Source organism: Phlebotomus argentipes, unplaced genomic scaffold (assembly GCF_947086385.1).
Source record: "Phlebotomus argentipes unplaced genomic scaffold, Phlebotomus argentipes genome assembly scaffold_18, whole genome shotgun sequence".
In the NCBI taxonomy this organism is placed as follows: domain Eukaryota; kingdom Metazoa; phylum Arthropoda; class Insecta; order Diptera; family Psychodidae; genus Phlebotomus; species Phlebotomus argentipes.
In genome coordinates this window covers 16,027,755-16,048,017 of record NW_026776177.1, presented here as the reverse complement: position 1 = coordinate 16,048,017, position 20,263 = coordinate 16,027,755, and the positions used below count along the sequence as shown (strand labels likewise).

At 40.9% G+C, this 20,263-nt stretch overlaps 3 protein-coding genes across 5 annotated transcripts; 2 read left to right on the top strand and 1 right to left on the bottom strand.

Annotated features, from left to right (window-relative positions):
• Positions 1–46: 46 nt before the first annotated feature.
• Positions 47–3,633, bottom strand: LOC132259929 (apoptotic chromatin condensation inducer in the nucleus). Of its 3 annotated transcripts, XR_009468328.1 has the most exons (7): positions 3,469–3,633; positions 1,829–3,380; positions 1,561–1,768; positions 1,319–1,496; positions 1,143–1,252; positions 575–1,083; positions 47–492 (listed from the first exon to the last, which is right to left on the bottom strand). XR_009468328.1 is itself a non-coding variant. In XM_059757757.1 (6 exons), the coding sequence occupies exons 2-6, from the start codon at positions 3,346–3,348 to the stop codon at positions 922–924; spliced, it is 2,178 nt and encodes a 725-aa protein (XP_059613740.1). In that variant the 5' UTR covers positions 3,349–3,380; positions 3,469–3,633; the 3' UTR covers positions 47–921. The 3 variants fall into 3 exon arrangements, 2 of the variants coding, with proteins under 2 accessions (XP_059613740.1, XP_059613741.1); XM_059757757.1 differs by having other exon boundaries at positions 47–1,083; XM_059757758.1 differs by lacking the exon at positions 3,469–3,633 and having other exon boundaries at positions 47–1,083; positions 1,829–2,812; positions 2,896–3,012.
• A 100-nt stretch (positions 3,634–3,733) lies between these two features.
• Positions 3,734–4,901, top strand: LOC132259943 (uncharacterized). The gene is made up of 3 exons (XM_059757782.1): positions 3,734–3,892; positions 3,955–4,098; positions 4,155–4,901. The coding sequence occupies exons 1-3, from the start codon at positions 3,811–3,813 to the stop codon at positions 4,607–4,609; spliced, it is 681 nt and encodes a 226-aa protein (XP_059613765.1). The 5' UTR covers positions 3,734–3,810; the 3' UTR covers positions 4,610–4,901.
• A 1,638-nt stretch (positions 4,902–6,539) lies between these two features.
• LOC132259489 (neural cell adhesion molecule 1-like) lies at positions 6,540–19,523 on the top strand. The gene is made up of 7 exons (XM_059757150.1): positions 6,540–6,851; positions 15,029–15,223; positions 15,292–15,402; positions 16,559–16,690; positions 18,039–18,133; positions 18,506–18,560; positions 18,620–19,523. Exons 1-7 carry the CDS (start codon positions 6,785–6,787, stop codon positions 19,312–19,314), a joined length of 1,350 nt encoding a protein of 449 aa, XP_059613133.1. The 5' UTR covers positions 6,540–6,784; the 3' UTR covers positions 19,315–19,523.
• The last annotated feature ends 740 nt before the right edge of the window (positions 19,524–20,263 follow it).

The window sequence follows — 20,263 nt, the reverse complement described above, 5'->3', positions numbered from 1 at the left end:
GCGTCTCTTCTCCATTGTTGTGTGTATGTGTGGTGAAAAATTCCGCTTTTGTATCATCTTAATCCTTTTATTCAATATGTTTTTCATCTCTCACGAGAGCTCTGACAAAAGAAAATAGGGCTCTCGTCCTCTTCAAGTCATCTACAATCCCACAAGAACACTACAGTGTCAAACTATCGCATAATTCCAGCGCTGGATGTCTCCGTCACTTCACTTCCTGATCCTTCTGTTGTGAAGATAAGTCCTTGGGAGAGATAATCATCAATTCAACTACCCTCCCACAAATTCTAGCCCACCCAATTCCCCAACAGAACATGTCCTATTTCTTCCCCCTCATTTGCAGAATGATCATCATGAAATCAAAATCATATTTGTATGTGCGACATTTGAAAATGAGACTAAGCAAATGACTAAAAATCGTTCACACACACAGAAATTCCTGCAAAAAACTGTCAATAAATCGGAAGGAGAGGGAGAAAATTCACGGGTAATCTGGAAAAGAAACACAGGAATATCCTCAGAGGGTATTTAGAGACGATTACAGGCAATCAAATGTAAAAACACCCACACGTACTCTCTTCTCTTCTAGTGCTCTAGTGTCATAAAACTGATCGGTGATGTGCCTGATCTTTTCCGTCGATCATTTCTCGCTAAATTCAATTTTGCACTTCAACATAATTGGGAATCCCTCAAGAAAAAAAAACAATGTAGATAAAAAAGGCAATATAGGACGAGATGAGATGCAAAAATATGTATGTTCATTTGGAAAAGAGAAAATGAAAAAAGAGGTAATATATAAGACATTTCATCTTATATCCCCGATTTTTCCATTTTCCCTTCATTACGCTCAAATTCAATCTCTCTGTGAAATTCCTCTTCTCACTTCCCTCAATTGTTCTTGCATTTCAATTGGTTTTCTCTTCAGCGATAACGCCTATCGCGGCTTCTTGATCGATCGCGTCGATTCCGATCATGACGCTCTCTGTCGCGATTTCTCTCGCGTTCACGCTCTTTCCTCATTTCATCCATGCGTTTTTGATGCTCTTGCAAATTTCTCCTTCGAGCCTCCTCTTTCACTGCGATCTACAAACAATGCCATCAGTACACTGAACTTCTAGATCCGCACACAATCTTCATCTCACCTGCTCAGCAGTCAGTGGTAGCCAATAAATACTTGGTGTTGTCTTTGTCTTGCGGAAAAGATCATCCAGTAGTCGAATTGGTGGCTCATTCTCCTTCTTGAATTTCCGCGCTGCAATAATTATAACAATATTAGATCATTTCATTGCATTTCCCAGCACTATTAATGCCTTCTCACCCGGCGAAGTTGACAATGAGCGCCTTCGCTCGCGTCCAAATCCTCCCTCGTTGCCTCTCTTGACCTCCTCGCGTTCTCTGCTTCGCTCGTGAACTCCACGATGATCGCGTTCCCGCTCCTTCTCCCGTTCATCCCTCTTTCCCACATCCCACTCGCGAATGGGTCTCGTTGGCTGCTCCTAAACATAAACGGCACCTTGCAATAATATCTTGCATCCAATTGAACGCAATTTCAATACTCACCCGCGTTCCGCCTTCAATTCGATCTCTCTCCCATCCCACGATGATCCTCTCGCCACGACCAGCGTCGCCATGCTTGGCCAAATCCTCAGCTGTGGACTCAATCGCCTTCTGCATATCCTTCTCAGCGCCAAAGTCCACGTGAAGACATTTGGGATTGGATGTTGGCCACCGGACGCCATGAAGAGCGTGGCGAGTCTCCACCGCTTGACTGAAAGTATCACAAATTCCAGTAAGATGACCTCAAAATATATTATTATAATAAACTTACTCTTCTGTCTCGTACTGTACGTAGCATTTTGACTTAATCTTGTCAATCCAGAAGCCATTTTCCACAATTCTCCCCGTTCTGGCAAGCAATCCCTTCAGCTGAAGCACTGTGAAGGGTCTCACGAGATTTGTAATGAATAAAATGCAGGAAGAAATGTTCCTGGGCGGACTCGGAGGTTTCACTGTCTTGCCAATATCGTCAGTTACAAGCAAAATCTTGCGATTTAATCCAATTGGATGGGCGACTTCAGTCGATGCTCTCACTGTCTCTGAGTCAGAAATCTTCTCAACCACAATTGGTGCCTCTTTCTTCTCCTTCGGCGACAACGGTCTCTCCTCATCACTCTCATTATCCTCCTCATCCGCTCCACCTTCAGTGTCCGACGTCAAATCCAATTTCACATCCACCAGTGGAACTGGCTTTCCATCCGCAATTAATGGCTTCAGAGAGTCTGTAGAGATGGCCAGGATGTTCTGAGTGGAGGGTTTCCGTGACAACCAACGACGCTTCCGCTTCGCCTGTTCATCTACATTCGCCTTCCCGTCATTCCGCGTCAGCTTCGTCACGAATGTCACTTCCGGGGCTTTAGCCTCCTTCACAGGTGACTTTGTCACCTTCACCGGCTCCTCATCCTCGCTGTTGTGTTCAGATTTGGAATGATTGTGGTCAGGCGACTCTTTCGAGTGCTCATCCACAGAATCATCCGCTTTGCTGCCATCGTCAATCATCTGATGGGGCAATTCACCGTCCTCGGGTGAGCTTGACCTCTTCTCATCATCCTCATCCTCGCTCTCCTTTTGCTCCTCCACCGATGGCGTCTTTAGGCGACGCTGCTCCTCTTCAATCGGTCGCTTTTCTTCTTCCTGAACATTCGACTGCAGACTTTGGGCTCCAGTCTCCTCCCGGTCGGCCTCACTTGGCTGTTCGGGACTCAGTGTCTTCATATGGACATCATCATCCTCATACAACTCGCATTGCTCGGGACTGGAGGTTCGTTGTGGAAAACCACTTTCACTATCCTCAGTTACATGCGGCTCAGGATCAGCTGCAACAATTTCTATGCTTACCTTTTCACCCCCATTTTCCTGTTCCGCATCATCATCATCATCATCATTTGTCTCGTCGGGCAGAGTAATCTCAGTCACCTTTGGTTCCTCGACCTCGGGCTGCGGCGCCTCCGGTTCACGCTGAGGCTCCTCCTCTTCTTCTTCCACCAGAACCGGCTGCTCAATTTTCTTCGGTGCTCCGCGCTTCCTTGCCCGAGATTTTGGTGTCTTCACATCACGTTCTGATCCCGAAGACGCCTTGGAGCGCGCTCCACGTCTCCCGCCAGTGCGCCGAGTCTTCTTCGGTGAGTACTCCTCCTCACTGTCAGAGCTCGTCTCCTCCTCGGATTTGTAATACTCATTCACAATTGCTTGCTCCACGGGAGACGCTCGGCCACGTCGCGTGGAGCGCCGTGTGGCCTGCGGCTTCTCCGGGCTCTCGCTCGAAGTGTTCGCTTTAGTTTTGCGGCGCATTTTCCCCAAGTAAACGCAGTCTCTTGGCTTTTCTGCGTGAAAAAATTCATGGATAGAGTCGCCCTCCATTGAAAACGCCCCGGCGTCAAAGCATCATTTTCAATTGTCTCCAACACTTACCCCTGATGACTTTTCGGCAGGTTTTCTACTCTACCACGTTCACTAAACACCTCTGAAGTGATTAATGTACAATTTCAGAGCGGAAAATGCGTAAGTGCTGCAGAGAAATGTGAAAACTTTTTCACAAACTCAAGTTGCGTGTATTTTTTCTCAGATGCGCTGTCAAACGTTGTCTTCTAAGTGACGACAGCGCCTCGTGCGATAGGGTTCTGAAACGTGTTACTGCGAAAAAACGGCAAATGCGGCGAAGTGATTTTCTATGGGGCGATCGCCATGTCTGCTTTTGCATTTTCCGCTCACGAGTTTGCTTTGCGTTTTTAATTTTTCTCAATTTTGCATGCTATGGAGAGTGTATGTATTACAAAGTTAGTGTACGTCGTGCCAAACACAGAAATAAGTAGGATCTGGGCGAAACTCGTGTTGGGTGAGAAAATACACTAAATGTCGCAATGACATTCCTTTGATCTTTCTTCTATTTTGGAATAGGATATCACCTGGATGTGAGTCCTGAAACGGTATACCTTGAATTTGCAAGAACCAACCAATACCTCAAGAAGGAATATGAAATCCTGCAAAGCGGACAGAAGCCAATACATGTTGTGAACCTTGCGCAGATCATCAAGTCTCTTGGTAAGTCTTTTAATATTCTTCTGGGATTTTCTTCTCATAGTTTCGCCGATTTCTAGCTGAGAACTATCAGCAGAGTGGGATACTGAACAGATCTTTGGTGCAGGACTTGATGAAGAATCTGGGTGTTCCGTGTGTGGAAAAGAGTCAGCCGATGAAGAGAACCTTCACGAATACAGACCCAAAAAATCAGGACAATGAGCTGATTCCAGAAGAGGAACGTGGCAGAAATTTGGAGACAGCTTCTCAGCCAAAGAAATTGGTCAGACTGTCTATAGCCAAGCCTAGACAAAATCATGCCATGAAAGAGTCCTTCGTGGAGGAAACAAAAGCAACTCAATCATCCGGCAGTCCTCAAGTAGGATTGCCATCCTCATCTTTGCCTGAAGACAATCAAGCTCAATGCATAATTGACGTTAAGAATGGTAACACCTGGATATCATCTCCAGGAATTGAAGCCGTACTTCAACACATCCTCTCATTTATTGATGCATCAGAATCTCAGGAAGCTTAATAAACAGAATTATATGAGTTTCTTGAAGAAATCCACGATATGATATTGTTAATTCTTAGCAATCCTAAAGCAAAGTTAGGACATTAACCATGACTGGAAATTGTTTTTTCTGTAAGAATTTTTCTGAAATCAGAACCGGCTAAAGTGATTAAAACTACACCAAAAATTCACCCTTCTTGACTTACATGAGAATTGTGAAATGTGTATATTGATATTCATCATCGACCAAATAAAGCTCTTAAGTAATTTAGAAAACATCCCTTGAGAAACAATAAAACGTTGCGATAGATTTTCTGCGAGAAATTGAATTTTCATATGATTATTTTGAAGAATTTGTATCATTAAAAGCTATTTTCCGCACGAGGCAACGTATTGATAAAGAGCATGTTTTCCGATGAGGTGGAACATTAGGGAAATGGCAAGAGCGCCCGACGAGAGAGGTGAACGGAATGCGCTGTGGGGTGTTGAGAATGCCACGAATACATCCATCGCACGTAATCAATTGAATGTGGTGCAGAGAGTCCTCAGAAAGACAATTTGTCTGATAAATCAGGGACATAAATTGGAATTTCCATCATCACTCAACATCACCGTGTCATCATCAGTCATATATATCGATTATTATTGTTCTCCGCACAAGCATTATCTGCATGTGTTGTTCTGCATCGGGTAAATATTGACTCGACTTCATCCCTCGGGTTCACTCACTTTCCGGTCGAGAGAGTCAGTCAAAGGTGGGGCTCCAGGGACGTCTTGCATTGTTGTGTCATTTTGAGGGAATTCCGAAGGGGGACAGTTTGCGTGGGGCGTAAATTATGTTTATCTTCTGTTTTCGATATTGTTCTCCATTTTTTAATCGTAAACACTTTTGGCTCATTGAAATATAAAAATGTAAAAATTTGTGTTGTGTAATTCTTGGAAAGGCTCCAATGGAAAATTTCACAAGTCTCGCTAATGTTGAAGATAAAATTCTTGGGGCGATTTTCTTCCTTGGTTAGAACCGAGACGCTTTACTGACACCCCTTGAGAGGTTGTTATTCCATGAGACGCTCGAGGAATTTTCCGGAGATTCTTCGAGATGGAATTCTTGTTAGTGTGGAACTAAGCAAATAAACTGTGACAGAAATCTTCCCCTAAGACGAGACCCGATTTTCGTGTGGCATTTTCCTTGGCAGTCGGGCATCAGGATGCCAAGCTCCATCCCTGTGGGAGCCATCAATTGACATTCTAGTCACACTGGTGTGTTCCTTCAAATAGGCTTCGCCTGCCCGCCCACCGGGTGCATGTGGGCCGAAGCAGGGCGTCCGGAACAAGAGGCAATAATTGGTCGATGTCGGAGTGTGAATGACGATTTTTGATCGACGTGCAAATTTGGAGAAAGGATGGGAGAAAGTTCACATGTTTTGGCGGGGTTAGATCACATGCTGTCGCCTATATTCGACACCCTATTTTGTCGGCGGATGGGTAACTGGAGCTGACACGATAAAAACGGCCCAGTGATTCCCATTCTGTTCCGTGTTCCTACAACCGCCCCTTCCGCTATTTATTGCAGCACGAACAAGCAGGAGAGAAGTGAACGTAAATGAATTATTCCCGAGTTATTGAGGGATCAATATGACTCCAGAGGGAATCGTCGCATAACAAGAGCCACAAATTTTATTCCCGATTTTCTCATGCAAATCACCAACCCACTCATTCTATCAATGATTCAAGGGAGTTTCGCTCATTTTGCCTCTTCGCATCGTCCTTCTTCCTCTTCAACGGGCCACAAAGCGCAGAAGGATCTTTTTCCGAGATTCCTCTGTTCGTCGCTTTAAAAAGAGGCGCCAGAATTGCATGCGACTCCCATGCAATTGAGTGAAAGTCTGCGCATGGCGGTGAATTTTCCAGCAAGTGTGTTTTCCCATCCACCCCCTAAACAATCCTCAGTCCTTGCTTGAGTCTCAACGATGGTGGGTGCTTGTCAGCCAGTGTGTTGAAGCCACTGAGAAAGTTATATAGCAGGAGTGCGATATATAAAAGCATCAATATTCATAGTGAGACAGTTCAATCGCACCAAAAGTGTCCACTCCAATAATGATTCGTCGGATTCGTCTCTAGTTCTTGTTGAGAGGATCTGTGTGCAGGAAAGCCAACACATAAAATCACCCCTTAAAATAGACGCTGAGCGCCACAATGAAGGACACATATCGGAATTGTAGAGCCACGATGGGAATTGGAATGATTGTCGTATTTCTTGCCGGTGAGTGTTGGTGTGTCAAAAAATTGCAATTCCATCAATTTCACGTATAAAATTGGGAGTCCTTGAACTCCCACTGGCATTTTCGTCACCCAATCCAAATGCTGTCGGCACAGTTGAAAGAAGGCAAAACTTTAGTCCACCCACTCGATTGGATATCAAATTTTATGGTGAATAAACAATAATGACAAAACAATTAACTTGAGTTGTCCAACAACACTCGCTGAAATGACTCTTTCAATTTATTGCATCCAGGGTGCGGATGAAAAGTAATACGGGGAGCATTATGCCAATAAGCAGGGGTGAAGATTGGTTGTGCATTGGTAGACAGAAAGGGAGAATATTTCATCATTCAATTAATTATTTGCTGCCACTCAGACAAAATACACTGGTGGCCAATCAATGGGGAAAAAGGGAAGCCACATTAATGCCCCAAACACATACACTTGGTCACTTAACTTTCACCAGATGCGGGTGTCGAGTTGAGGACTCCATAGATGGCAGATAACGAAGTCGGACTTGTAATTAAACACTAATTATCACTACTTGAACAATTCTCTGCATAATAAGGGCGGAATGTTTCACTTAATTATAGTCTCGTAATAGTGAAGTTGATAACATATTTTCTGCTTTCCATTCCAGCATCCCAATTAAGTTTGTATTGAATTTTCGATTGGAACTTTCTATTGAAAAGTTTGTGAGATGAGCTATAAGTTTGACTCCTGTTGATGACGCATTTTGGGGAAATTGTTTGAGAAATTGCGATCTTAAATATGCTCTCGTGCATGAAATTATGCACTGCGGCTTTACATGGGATCCAATTGTGATACTTTCCTCCTGACGTACTGAATGTGGTTGGGAACAATGCCTCTCGCCAGTGGCACAGTAATTTACAATTTCGAGGAATTTCAATATAAACCACTCAAGAATTAAATAAACAATCCCATTCATAGAAATTTAATTAAATTCCTCGCGCTGTAGCTTTTCCATTTGCGTCTTGCCCGCATCGTGCTTTTCCTCTCTATGTATGCAAACTAGAATGGTGGCGCTTTTTCAAAAAAATCAACTCTGTTCGAGTGATGCGAAAATACGTGATAAGATGAAGGAGTCTATTATAATGATTAGCAAAGTTTTATTAGCAAACTTTACATGAATGTTTAACGATTTAATCAATTTTTTTTATGTACACCGGGATAAGCTTTTTGCACGGAAATCCACTGCAGTGTCGCACACTGTTGGGGGTCGGGAAGGAAGCTGTATTTAGGGGTGAAAAAAAAAGAGACGAACGAGGAGGAAGAAAAAAAATCAATGAAATGAGAATTCACTTCGCGAAGAATGTTAACAAACTCGTAAATTTGTGCTTTCTTCGCATTCTCCTGTGGCAATATTAAAGTGAGGACGAGAGATATGTTGAATGAGTGCGTCATTTGGCGAATAAGTATACGGGGATCCACTATTCTTCTGGCATCAACTTCCTCTTCCATTTATGGTGGGTTACAGCGTCAGAGCAGCAGCTGATCTCAATTTTGTGTAGACGACACGACTTGCAGACGCCGTCCGACTCATCCCACATGAGAAGTTCGCTTTTGTGTCTCCCTTCGGTCGCCCACCCCGCAACACAAACTCTTGGGGGAAGTGTAGGAAAAATTTTCCTATGTTTGTGGATTGCACAGCCATGGCCGAATGGGTGGGACAGGGCGGACGAAATCATTAGAGATCTGCTCTGTTTTGGAAGTGGATCTACAGAAATAGACACACACTGACTTGAGGCGATTTATCGAGGCCTGGGTCAATTTATCGTGATTGCTTATTTTGAGGCATTTCCTGATTGCTTATCGAATTTGGCCCCTAAATATCTCTCGCCTCACCTGCTCGGTCATCGCCTCGGCGAGGGAGTCAAAAGGAGGAAAGATAAACACTCTGGCTTCTGCCATAAATTCACTTTTTTTCTGCCACAGCACCGAGCTATATTCGCACAAGAAACTAATAGAGTCCATTAATGGAGATGGAGAGAATGACTTAAGCTCGTCATGAGGGGGAAACTTTAAGACAACATGAATTTTTTACTTGAATTTCACTCGTGAAATTCAGAAACGATAAAAATCTGAAATTGCACTTTAAAGTTCATGACGAGGGAGAATTTTGATACTAACATTGGGATATTTATGAGATATATGCCAAAAGTATTCAGATTATAGGATAGAAACACCATCAAAAATTTATTATTCAACATATCACAGGGGATTTTAGCAAATTGTCCCAACTTTATTTACCATAGAATAATTCCATGACAAAATGCTCTTGTTCAGTGATAATTTTCATAGATTCAACCGCTAAACCCTTTTTATTGCTGCACAGCAGCTCTTGAAAGTACATAAAAAATCAAATTTTCAATATAGTCAAAATTTATTAACGAAATAACACCACAGGAAATTTAGTGAGACAATAAATAAAGGCTTTCGGTTATAATTGAAATAAACCATGTCATGAGATTAAAGGTCTTAAAGGTGGTTTTGGTACAATAGATAATTGAAACAGTGATGCTCACAATTAATGTGGGAATTTCAGAATGTCAAAATAATTGCTCCAAGAACGTATTGTTCTTAGCATATGATATAATCAAAGGTCTAGTAAGACGTACATCATATACATATGCTTTCGTCTATACCTTTTCACCAAAGCGGTATAACGTGAATTACACCCACAAGCTCAAAAGCGAGCTTTAGATTATTTCTGCACTTTCATGTGGTTTCAGAGGAACCTCACTAAATGGAACACCGTCTTCGTGCTTTGCCCTAAATTGTCTCGTCACTTTAATTGAATTTGCCACTTTTATTATTCTCTTCCAAATTGAATTCTTCCTAAGGCAGTTTCTTCCTTGAAATTCCAGTGAAATCTTTCCGGGAAATTCTACGAAATTTCACAAACCTCTCTCAATGCTCAGCGAGAAGCCAAAGCTCTGTGTACAAGTGAGTGTGGTTGAAAATAGATGATTTTCCCTGACACCAAATCAATAAAAAAAAGAGCACTCATCGCGAGATTGAAGATTTTTTCAGAGTCATCGAGACGCCACTTTTGAAATTGATTTACCAGAAAAAGAGGAACGACGCAAATTTTCACAGAAACAGAATTCAAGTGGGGTGGAATGTTGAGGGCGGAAAATCCTGGAGATTTCCCGGTGATCAATAGTTTTCTCGTCACCCCTCAGATGCAATAAATAGCAAAGTGCGCCGAAAATTGGTCGATGGAGAAAAGTTTATCCCCTCGGAAAGTCATTGTATTTACTCATGGGCCTCGCATATTCGCATTTTCTCGTTTTTTCTCCTCTTCCACTTCATTTCCTCTAATAGTTTTTCCACGACGCCAGAACGCTCCTATGTAGAGTGTTCCTTGCGCGCTTTCTGAATGAAAAAGAGGAGCGATATATGTGTATCTGTGTACCTTTTGGGTGAACTTTCTGGGAACTTTTCCATTTTTGGCGTGCCAGAGATGGTGTTTGGGAGCACTTCGTCGCATGTGGAAAAATATTTTCCATTTACTTCAGGAATTTCCATTACAATTTGCACACTGAAAGCGTCGCAGCAAATTTCCAGTCCCTTCACATTGACGATTGAATCTGATATAGAGCGGGTCAGTTAACTCATGCACGTGTGATTGCACGGTTTTCCTTCAGTCTGATTGATTACAGCCATTAAAATTGATGACACTGCTCATAAATAAATTCAGTCTATTTTTCAACAACAATTCAATAAATCTCCCACCGTGCTATTCATCTCTGCCTTTTTCTGCCCATCGACATTACAAAAGAAGCTTTCGCTCGGAGAGAAATGGACGGAGAACAACTCTGAAAAAGGACTCGCAAAATCTCCCCGATTATCACATTATTGCGCAGCATCCCACACACAATCAGCATTGAAATTTCAATTTAAATATTCAATTAACATTCCCCAGAAAGAACTGATCTAATGGAGATGGAAAAGTTGTTCGATGCGAGGGATGCAAAAAAGGCAGGGAAAATTGATGGTTCACTGGAATTCCCATTGAAAATGTATAGGATTGCAATCAATAATTCAACAAATGGAGCAACCCGAAATGCTGCATATCAGTTAATGGATGCACATGGAATATCTCTGAAATCAGAGAGGGTATTTCACTAATCAATTCATTGGGCCACTGGAAATTATTGCTAAGTATGAAAATCCTCCAACTCCCAAAGGGAGACAATATATATTTCACGTTCATTTGTACACAAGTGTATGAGCATTATTTGGAAATTCGCCAAGCATATTAACACTAGCTTGATTCTTGTCAAATATTGGATGATTTTGAGAAGGAAATTCGTTTGCCTTCTATTGTTTATTCGCATGAGTCGGATTACTGACCGCCAACGTTCTGCTATGTATACGCTAAATAGCATCACGGAAAATGTTAGAATATTCACTGTTATGAACTTTGTTAATGCACAAACACTTGCTAAAATAGTTTTCTCTGCATTACAGTACAATCAAGAGGGCACATTAGTTCTCTCCAAACTACCTGAAGAATATACTGTTGGTATGCAGAAAGATGCAATTCAAGTATTGATTTTCTTCGTGTGCCACAACCTGTGAAAAGAATAACTCGCATGTGTAGAGAAAAATTAGGTGATAACAAGGAAAAATTGCAATAATAAAACCAGACACATGAGAGAGAAATAAAGCCCGTGCTAATTCTGTATGATAATATCATGGTTTTGGGGGAGATTTATCTTGGATTTGTGCGAATAACACGAAATAATTTAATGAAATGGTGTACAAAAGTTTCATATTAAGAGCTTTCCCTCATACATGTTGTGATTTCCCCATTTTATTCTCTCTTACAGAATTTCATTTTATGAGGGAACAAGCCATAATTGACTCTCCTTCACTCTGTCGACGATGTTTGCCACTTTCTTCGGTATTTCACCCTCTATCTAAACATGTAGGTTATCGTGGTTACGTGACACACTACGAAAGACAGAGAAAAATGCACACGGAGAGTGAGAATCTTAATGGATTATTTCCATGTGCGACAGACGATGAAGGTGAAAGGAGCCCCAAGTTATTTTTATTGCTCCAAGCCTCTCCTTCTTCATACGGCTTTGGAATCAATTCTGTGATCGATTGACGTCTTTCACCCCCATGTCTTGACCTTTGCCTTCATACGGAGATTCTTAGATTCGGCTAATTAGGAATTTTATTGCAGAACTTGTTGGTCTCTGCCTCTTCCTGACAGTCGTTTTAGAGAAAAGACATTAGAGCCCATATTTTTAGGAGGATTTAGCTAATTAGAATAAGTATCACTGGAAGGTGGTTTTAGGGGCGCTAACAAGTCTAATTAGTCTAGATTTATTGCTCGGTTTCTGGTTGGGGAAAAGCAGTCTGCAAAACGCTTGCGCCTTCCTTCTAACGTGCTCGTTTAGCAACCTAAGAAAAACCCTCCGAATTTAACCATCTTTAAGGAAACTTTCTACCATAAATTTGATTTCTTTTCCCTTTTTAATCATAGACGCTGTTGTATTAAGAGAGGATAACACGAGTCTCCTTCATCTTCAACATCAATAAAAGCCCCATAAAATTTGCACAAGGATGTGAAATCTCTACCACAGCAAAAAAGGGATTTCATGGTGCACAGACGGGATTCAAAAGCCATGGGGATGCCTCAAAGCTTAGAGCAGTCCCTTTAAGAAGAAAATATTACCATTTTTGGTGGCGCAATGAACGTGGTCAGAATTTTGAGTTGAGAGAAGGAGGGATGGAATCTCTTCCCCTTTGCAATCAAAATACCGAGACATAAAATTACACCCAACATAACACAACAATAAATAATCTCTGTCGTTTTGCCAACATGCCTTTTCCCAACTGGAGGTAAAAAAGGTGCAAATGTAGCTGTAAAAAGTTTATAATCTCTGTGAACTTTTATTCCCTCGCCAAGAGTGGGCTGAGAATGTGGCAAATCAGAAGCCAGACGCCGAAGCGGAAGAAAAAGATGTCATAAAATGCTCCACTTTTCACCCACAATGTCTTCTTCAATTAATAGCAAAGGGAGGATGAAGTGTACAACGATGGGGCAAAATGAAATAATAAATTGATTTAAATTTTCACCACCGAGCTCATAAAGTCGCCACCACGGAAAAGCACCCTTAGAAGGCCAACCCCTCGGCATCCGCCCACACTCACTAACAATGTGGGCATGAGATGATAAAATGTGAGAAGAATGTGAAAGAAAATGAGAAGAATGTTAGCAACATAATGGAGAATTATAATGAAAATATGCCTCTAAATTCTCCCTAAATGTATTTAACACAAATCCCTCAAGTGTGAAATTTGCACGCTCTTCAACCAACTTTCACGCCCCAAAAATGCTGTCCTTCGAAATCCCTCCCAAGTGAGAGGATCATGCTCATGGCAAATTTCCCTTCGCAAAGTCCGGGGCAAAAATTGTTCTCATAATCATACAAAATCACCGAATCCTCTAGAAATAGTCTCTGGAGGCGATGGTGAGAGATGGAGCTTGTTGATTTTACATTAATCGGATCAAATGGATTTCTCCTTTTTCCGTTCTCACACCCAGCTTAGCAAAAGCTCTCGCCTGAGGCATTCAACTGGTCAAATAAGGAGTGCAACGAGAGGAATTGTATCACATCTTCGACCATTCCACAATCACAAATGGTCGAATAGCTTTGGGATAGGTTGAGAGAAAACTGTTTATATAGGATTGGAGTTTGAATGGTCCAGTTGAGTTTTAGGAAATTATCTTTTCTTCGGCAGAACTTCTCTCTATGATTTTGAAACTATACTTGGAATACAGCATCATATTACTTTATCTTGCAAAACTCCACTTCAAAGTTTCAAAGAAATCCCAATGAAAAGTTTCTCAGATCTGCTGTGAGCTCATTTAATTTGTCAAATTAAAATATACGAATATTTTGAACACAAAAGAGATTCGCAAATTAGTTTACAATGAAAATTCATTGAGCTTCATGTTGGTAAATCGTGAATATGCCGTAAATTACATGCTAAATGTGAATTTTCGTGTGGGAAAGGATTAAATTAAAATCCAAGCTATTCTTAGAATGCTCCGAAATTATTCTGGAATTCTCGACGTATTGTATAACATTAAATTTCCGAATTAAATATACATACATGTTGTATGCTTCAACTCGAACATACATATTTCCACTTAAGCAGAATGTCTTATGTAGAACAACATTTTTCCATCCGGCTCATACAATAGGAATCCTCCGCAAGGTTAAATCTTTAAAATACGTTGCATATTTCAGCTCTAAAATCAAATTTAAAATCCCTCTTTCTTTTTTCCTATATATTGAACAATCTTTCTTGAATAAAAAGTAGAACATGCGCAATTTTCAGGGGGTGAATTTATTCATAGCAGTCTAGATCAATTCAGAAAATAGGCATGAGTGAATTTCATGCATATGAAAATATATAAATAGAATTTGAGACGAAGGAAAAAACTAGACACAGAAACAATAAAGTTGAAAACCCCCCGGGAAAATATTTGCGAAGATGGCAATGGCAAAAGCAGCAATTTTTGATATTATCCACCCAGAAAGTTCTCCTAATGAAGTATGAATGGTGTGTCTCCAGGCAGAGTCGCTTTTCCGCCGCGCGTATCTAAGGAAATTGAGTATCCAATGAAGTGATTCAATTCACAGAATTCCTCCACTTAATATTATTTAATATGTATATTTCGTTAAAGGTCTCGGTTTTCTTTGTGAATGACTGGAATTTAATATCACCCATCAAGTGTTTTCTCAACTGTGACTGAGAGAACATGAAAAAATATTCCTCTGGGAGATAATTATACTGCGCAAATAAAGTTGTATCGGGTATTGAGAGTTTATTGATGCTCAAGGGGAATGTTTCAATGGGGAATGTTTAGTGAAAGGTGGAATGAAATTGAGGTGTGTGGGGGTTGTGGTGGTGTAATGAATGTGAAAACTTTATGACAGAATATTCCCCGGGGAAAACAAGAGGAATGTGACGAGATTTTCTCATTGAGCATTTCTGTATAGAAAGTCGTGTTGGCGGGTTCATTTGAAGCACAAAATACCATAATTCAGTCACTGTGGGAAAATTAAATTGCCACTGGGGTGAAATATCTCATGAAATGTCTGTATTTTCTCTCCTCTTTCACAGGCTTTACCTCTGAAGCTGCACATCACGAGAAAATTAATCTACAGCCACCTGTTCTTGAGGTGGTGAAATCCGTCAATGATTCTTTCATTGTGACGTGCAACGCACAAAATAACGTCATGGCCGTTCGATGGCAGAATCCAAAGAGAGGCTCAATAAGGGAGCGCAAAGGGCGCATTCACACTGAAGAAATCCGGGGTGAGTCTCTGAGGAATTTTCAATTAAATGCGCTCCACCATATAAATCTCATCTATCTCTCTCGCCAGATTCCCTCGCCCTTGTCTTCGAGCACATCACACTTGCCGATCGAGGCGAATGGAGCTGCCTGGGAGACGATATCGAAGACATAAAAAGCTCCTTCAGAATGATTGTCAACGGTGAGAGATATTCTGTGCCATTTCACACGCAAAACATAGCCATCAACCTTGTCACGGAAGAGAGAGAGCTCTCGTCTGCACCACAAACAAATTCTTTTGCATGCAAAAACTAACAACACAATTTGCGATAACACAATTACCACCCCTTTGTTCCACCCCTAACACTAGAGCCACCCTCTGAGTGTGGCATGTAGTGCTACTGTGTATAGTTGGAGATGAAATGTGAAAAATACATAAACATGACGTGAATTTTAATAGGAGATTTAGAAATCTACAGAGTGACGCGTGACAGTGTTTTGTTTGAGAAAACGTTAAGCTGAAGATTGTCATTTAATATATTTGATGGACATTCATGATCTATTCAACTTTGCAGAAGGAAAAGTTGCACACAGATTGCGCTTTCCCAGACAGGAGTTGACCATTAAGAGTTAGGACGAAAATTGGGAATATTCAGCTATATTCAAATTCATGTTAAACTTTTAAGTGGAATTTCAAACTACTCTGCATAAAAAAAATATTTGGTAATTTAAGTGGCACACACAAAAACATATGTGAAGTGCTTTATAGAGGATAACGCTTTGATCTCACTAGTTATCGCACATTTTCAATTAATTCAATTCAATTTTATCACATTTCGAGATACACATCAAACCAACCGTGATGGCTTTCAATCAGCAAAAATTCATTGAAAACCATGATGGTGAATAATGAAAACCCCGTTTAATGAACATGATGCTCCTGTCAAAGCCACTTGCAAAATGAAACTGGAAAAATAACAGGATATTCACTGTATAAAACTGCATATATAGCTTAGCGAATAAACAAGAGAAGATAAAATTCTTCTCCTGAATTTTCTTAATGACCTCCATCACAATGTTTTGATTCATTTGGGTTTCCTCAAGACATGAGGTGTTTGAAGTAAATAAAATTTTAATGAATCCCCTCAGGGTGACTCACTCCTTCACATTCTAACAAAGACTATTCATAATTCATAGGGGAAGAGGTTTTGGTGGATATAAATTTTCATTGAAGAATTTTCCTCTTCTTTCCATCCACTCATTTTTCGCATTTCTTGGCATTTTGTGAAAACATCCCTTTTCCCTTCCCACGGGAGTTGAAGATTGAAAAGTAATCCAGCCAATGTTATTTTTTACAGAGGAAATGAGGTTCGTGGATACACCAATTGTACAGCTGGCACGTGAACATCGAGACGCTACAATAAGATGTGAGGTCAAAGGTGATCCAGAGCCTCTCATTTCATGGGATTACAACGGAAAACCCATACAATGTAAGACGTATAAATCATCTTATTTTCGTGGGGTGAATTCCACGGGCAAGCGACACATTTTGGAATACTTTCGGTAAAAAATTCTCAAGGGGGAAAAACACCAATCTTATCTAGCACTCCCTGGCAATTGATATACATTTCTGGAACACTTTTTTCTCCCCCTAGACAGCCCAGCTACAAATTCTACAGACAGAAAATTTATTTCCTGCATTGTGTGTCGCGATTTTCGGATGAAATTTCTGACCGTGAAATTCAGTTTTTGTCGTCAGGCTGTTTTCGATGCAAATAAATTTTCTCCTCACACTCCACTAAGCCCCACGTTTCGCGAAATAGGCCCATGAATAGGTGAACTTGCAGCAGATGGAAGGGATTTTATTGGAAACGGGAGAGATTGAATTTTGCATCGATTCGGATTGTTTTGTGAGATATTAAATCACGGAGTGAAATGGAAAAAAATGTAATAGAGTTCGGGTGAATAAGGAACAAATAAAGATATCCCCATAAATATACAAAAAGGGCTCGCATCAATGAAATGCTTAGAATGATATGTGTAATATTTAGTAAGGATGAACATTATGTGAACGTGTAATTGATATTTAAAATCGATTGTGGTGTAATTAATAGCCAAAATCCGGAACAAGCTTCCAAAATTCGGATGTAATAAAGATCAAATGTTCGATTAATGCTGGTTTCTACAGCTCACAACGGAAGACTCTGTGAGTGTTCACCTTTGTGTATAATTAAATAATAACGAGCTTCTATTAAATGGATAAATGCTTCCCGTATAAATGCGAACTTCTGCCTCTTCCGTCTTTTTTGGCGCAAGCATATGACTCACTTTTCACAATTTATGACAGATTTTCGCGTGGAAAGCACACCACCATTCACATATGAAAAGCACACATCATGAGGAAGAAAGACTAATTTCTATTGAAGTTTATTTTGGCGAGCTTAATTCTGCGAATGTGGAATTGAGTGAAATAAATGGATGAGATTTCATATGAAGAGTGCGAGTTCCACTCATTAATTACGCTCAATATAAATCTGCTCGTTTTGTTGAGGATTTAACTCTCGAGGGGTGAGTAATTAATTGGTTGGGGTGCTTTGACAATTTTTCAGGTGCTTCGCTTGAGCTGCGACCAAATATTCTATGCTGGCAAATTGCACGTGAGGGGGAGATAGAGGGTGAATAAGCTCAGAGGATGCGAGAGGTGTTTTAAAATATTCTCCACACGCTGGAGGATTTAAATTTATTATCCACTTCGCTTTCACATGCATCGAATTAAGGGTCTTTCAATTATTGCTGGTGAATTTATTCCACTGATTTTGTATTCTATTTTGTGCGCAGTTCCACACGAGAAGTACATCAAACTGGCTGATGGGCTGTTCATCAAGAAGGTTCACCGAAACGACAGCGGGGAGTACACTTGCAGAGCATTCCAGGTACGACTAGCGTGTAGAGATAGGGATGGAAGAAAACTTTCCATTGAGACGCTCGGACTATGCGTATTTACGAAAGGGGAAGAACAAAAAATCTGAATTATTTATTGACTTGTTTCTTGAACAAAGTGAATAAGCACCCTTTCCTGGAGATGAGCAGAAAATTCCATTACACTCCGCCACAATGAAATTGCTGGTATTAATTGCGAAACCGCTGAAAATTAATGAAACTTGGTAAAACTTTTAAGTTAGTTTCGAAAGAAGGGCGCACAGATGAATCTAATAAAACACAAACTTAATACAATACCCCAAAAAAGCATGACTGTCTGGGCGATTTTCACAATTCTTCATGGAGATTTACACTTTTCCTTTCAGGTGTCCCCTTCGATAGTCAACAGCAAAGAGCAACGAATTCGACTCAATGTTCAGTGTAAGAAATAAAATCCCCAATGTGAGGTCGAACACACTCAATAGATATTCTCTCCGCAGACAAACCCATCCTCCTGTCTAAGGAGAATATTCAGTACATCTACAAGAATGGGACGATGAATCTCACATGCGAAGCTGAAGCCGAACCACCGGCAAATTTCACATGGTTTCGTCACGGAGAAAATAAAATGGTAAAAATCGATCCTGCCCAGCAGACAATCCACGTGGCCCTGGGCATTTCCCAGCTGGAAATCACTCTGACAGAAGCATCGGTTCTCGGTCAATATCGCTGCAGGGCGATCAATCCTCTGGGCAGAGTTGAACATGATATCTTCCTGAAGGAGGGCGTGAAACCTGATCCGCCGTCGAGCTTTGAATTGCTCGGCAGAAACTCAGTCGTGCTGAACGTGGATGTCGGAGCTCCGAGACAGATGGAGTCCCCGGAAATGAATATCGTTGGCTATCGCTTCCAGATCATGCCCGTGAACGAATTTGAACTTCGCGATCAGGATTGGACTTTAGCGCGTCAAATTGACTTCTCCGTGGAGAACAGGACGACCTATCTTCTGACTCAGCTGGAACCCCAAACCAGGTACATCGTGAGGGTGGCCAGTATAAATCTATCTGGACTGAGTGATTACACGGATCCGAAGGAGTTCAGCACCGTAAGTCACGGGGTGTCGAAGGCCTCCGTCAACCTTCTGGCCTCATCCCTCATCTTCCTCCTTAACTTCGCCTTCTGTCACTTTCTGTAAGCCTCATCGTCATGTTGTCGTTGCATAAAATCGTCGCTTCTTGTGAACCACACACACCCCATAATGTAATAAAAGTGTATTTAAGTACTTAATAGTTTAATTTCATATAGATAGTCACAGTGAAATTATGTATAGAAATTAGCCTTACATGTAGTCTATCTTGAAATATACAAGGAACATGAAAGCGCCTATAACATGTTATTATTTCGCGTCTCATCCATTAATTGCTCCATTAAGACTTAAATCACAACTCATGTCCTCCTCCGGGAATGCCACGCTTCGGATTTCGCCCACTTTTCGCCGCCCAACAGCGTCGTTTTATAACCTCTTGGAGGGTATCCAAGAGAGCCGACGAAGATATCATCTCTTCTGTCATTTTCCCCCAACATTTTTCTCCATTCTTGTCCTTCATGAAACTTTTCGAGATGGTTGTCTTCTTCAACAAAATATCTATTTAATGAGTGAACACACCAGCGTCGCAGTAACACTTCTCCACAGCGTTTTCAGGACTTAAAGTAAAGAGCAACATATCACAGTTGATACAATTAAATTGTTATCTTATTGTTTTATGGCAGCAAACACCAAGAGAAGCACTACATGCTCACAGACTATTCAATAAGGCATGCGAATAGTTGCCTAACTTTTAATCAATAGATAGTACACCGGAAATTTCTACAAGATTGTTGATATTTTATGCATTTCCCAGAAATTCTACATATTTACACTGCCATTTCCACGCGTTTGCCACACGATTCTTTGCGTTTCATTCACCTTATTTATAGAAGAAACAACTTATTGGATTCTGTCGAACCATTCAAGATTTATGACAAATAATATACTGCAAAATGAATGCATTCATATTGACTTGTGAAATTGCAATTCCATGCATCAATAAGAAATGTAAGTTCTGCAGGTGTTACTTTATTTCTGTGAATTCATTTCTCCAAGG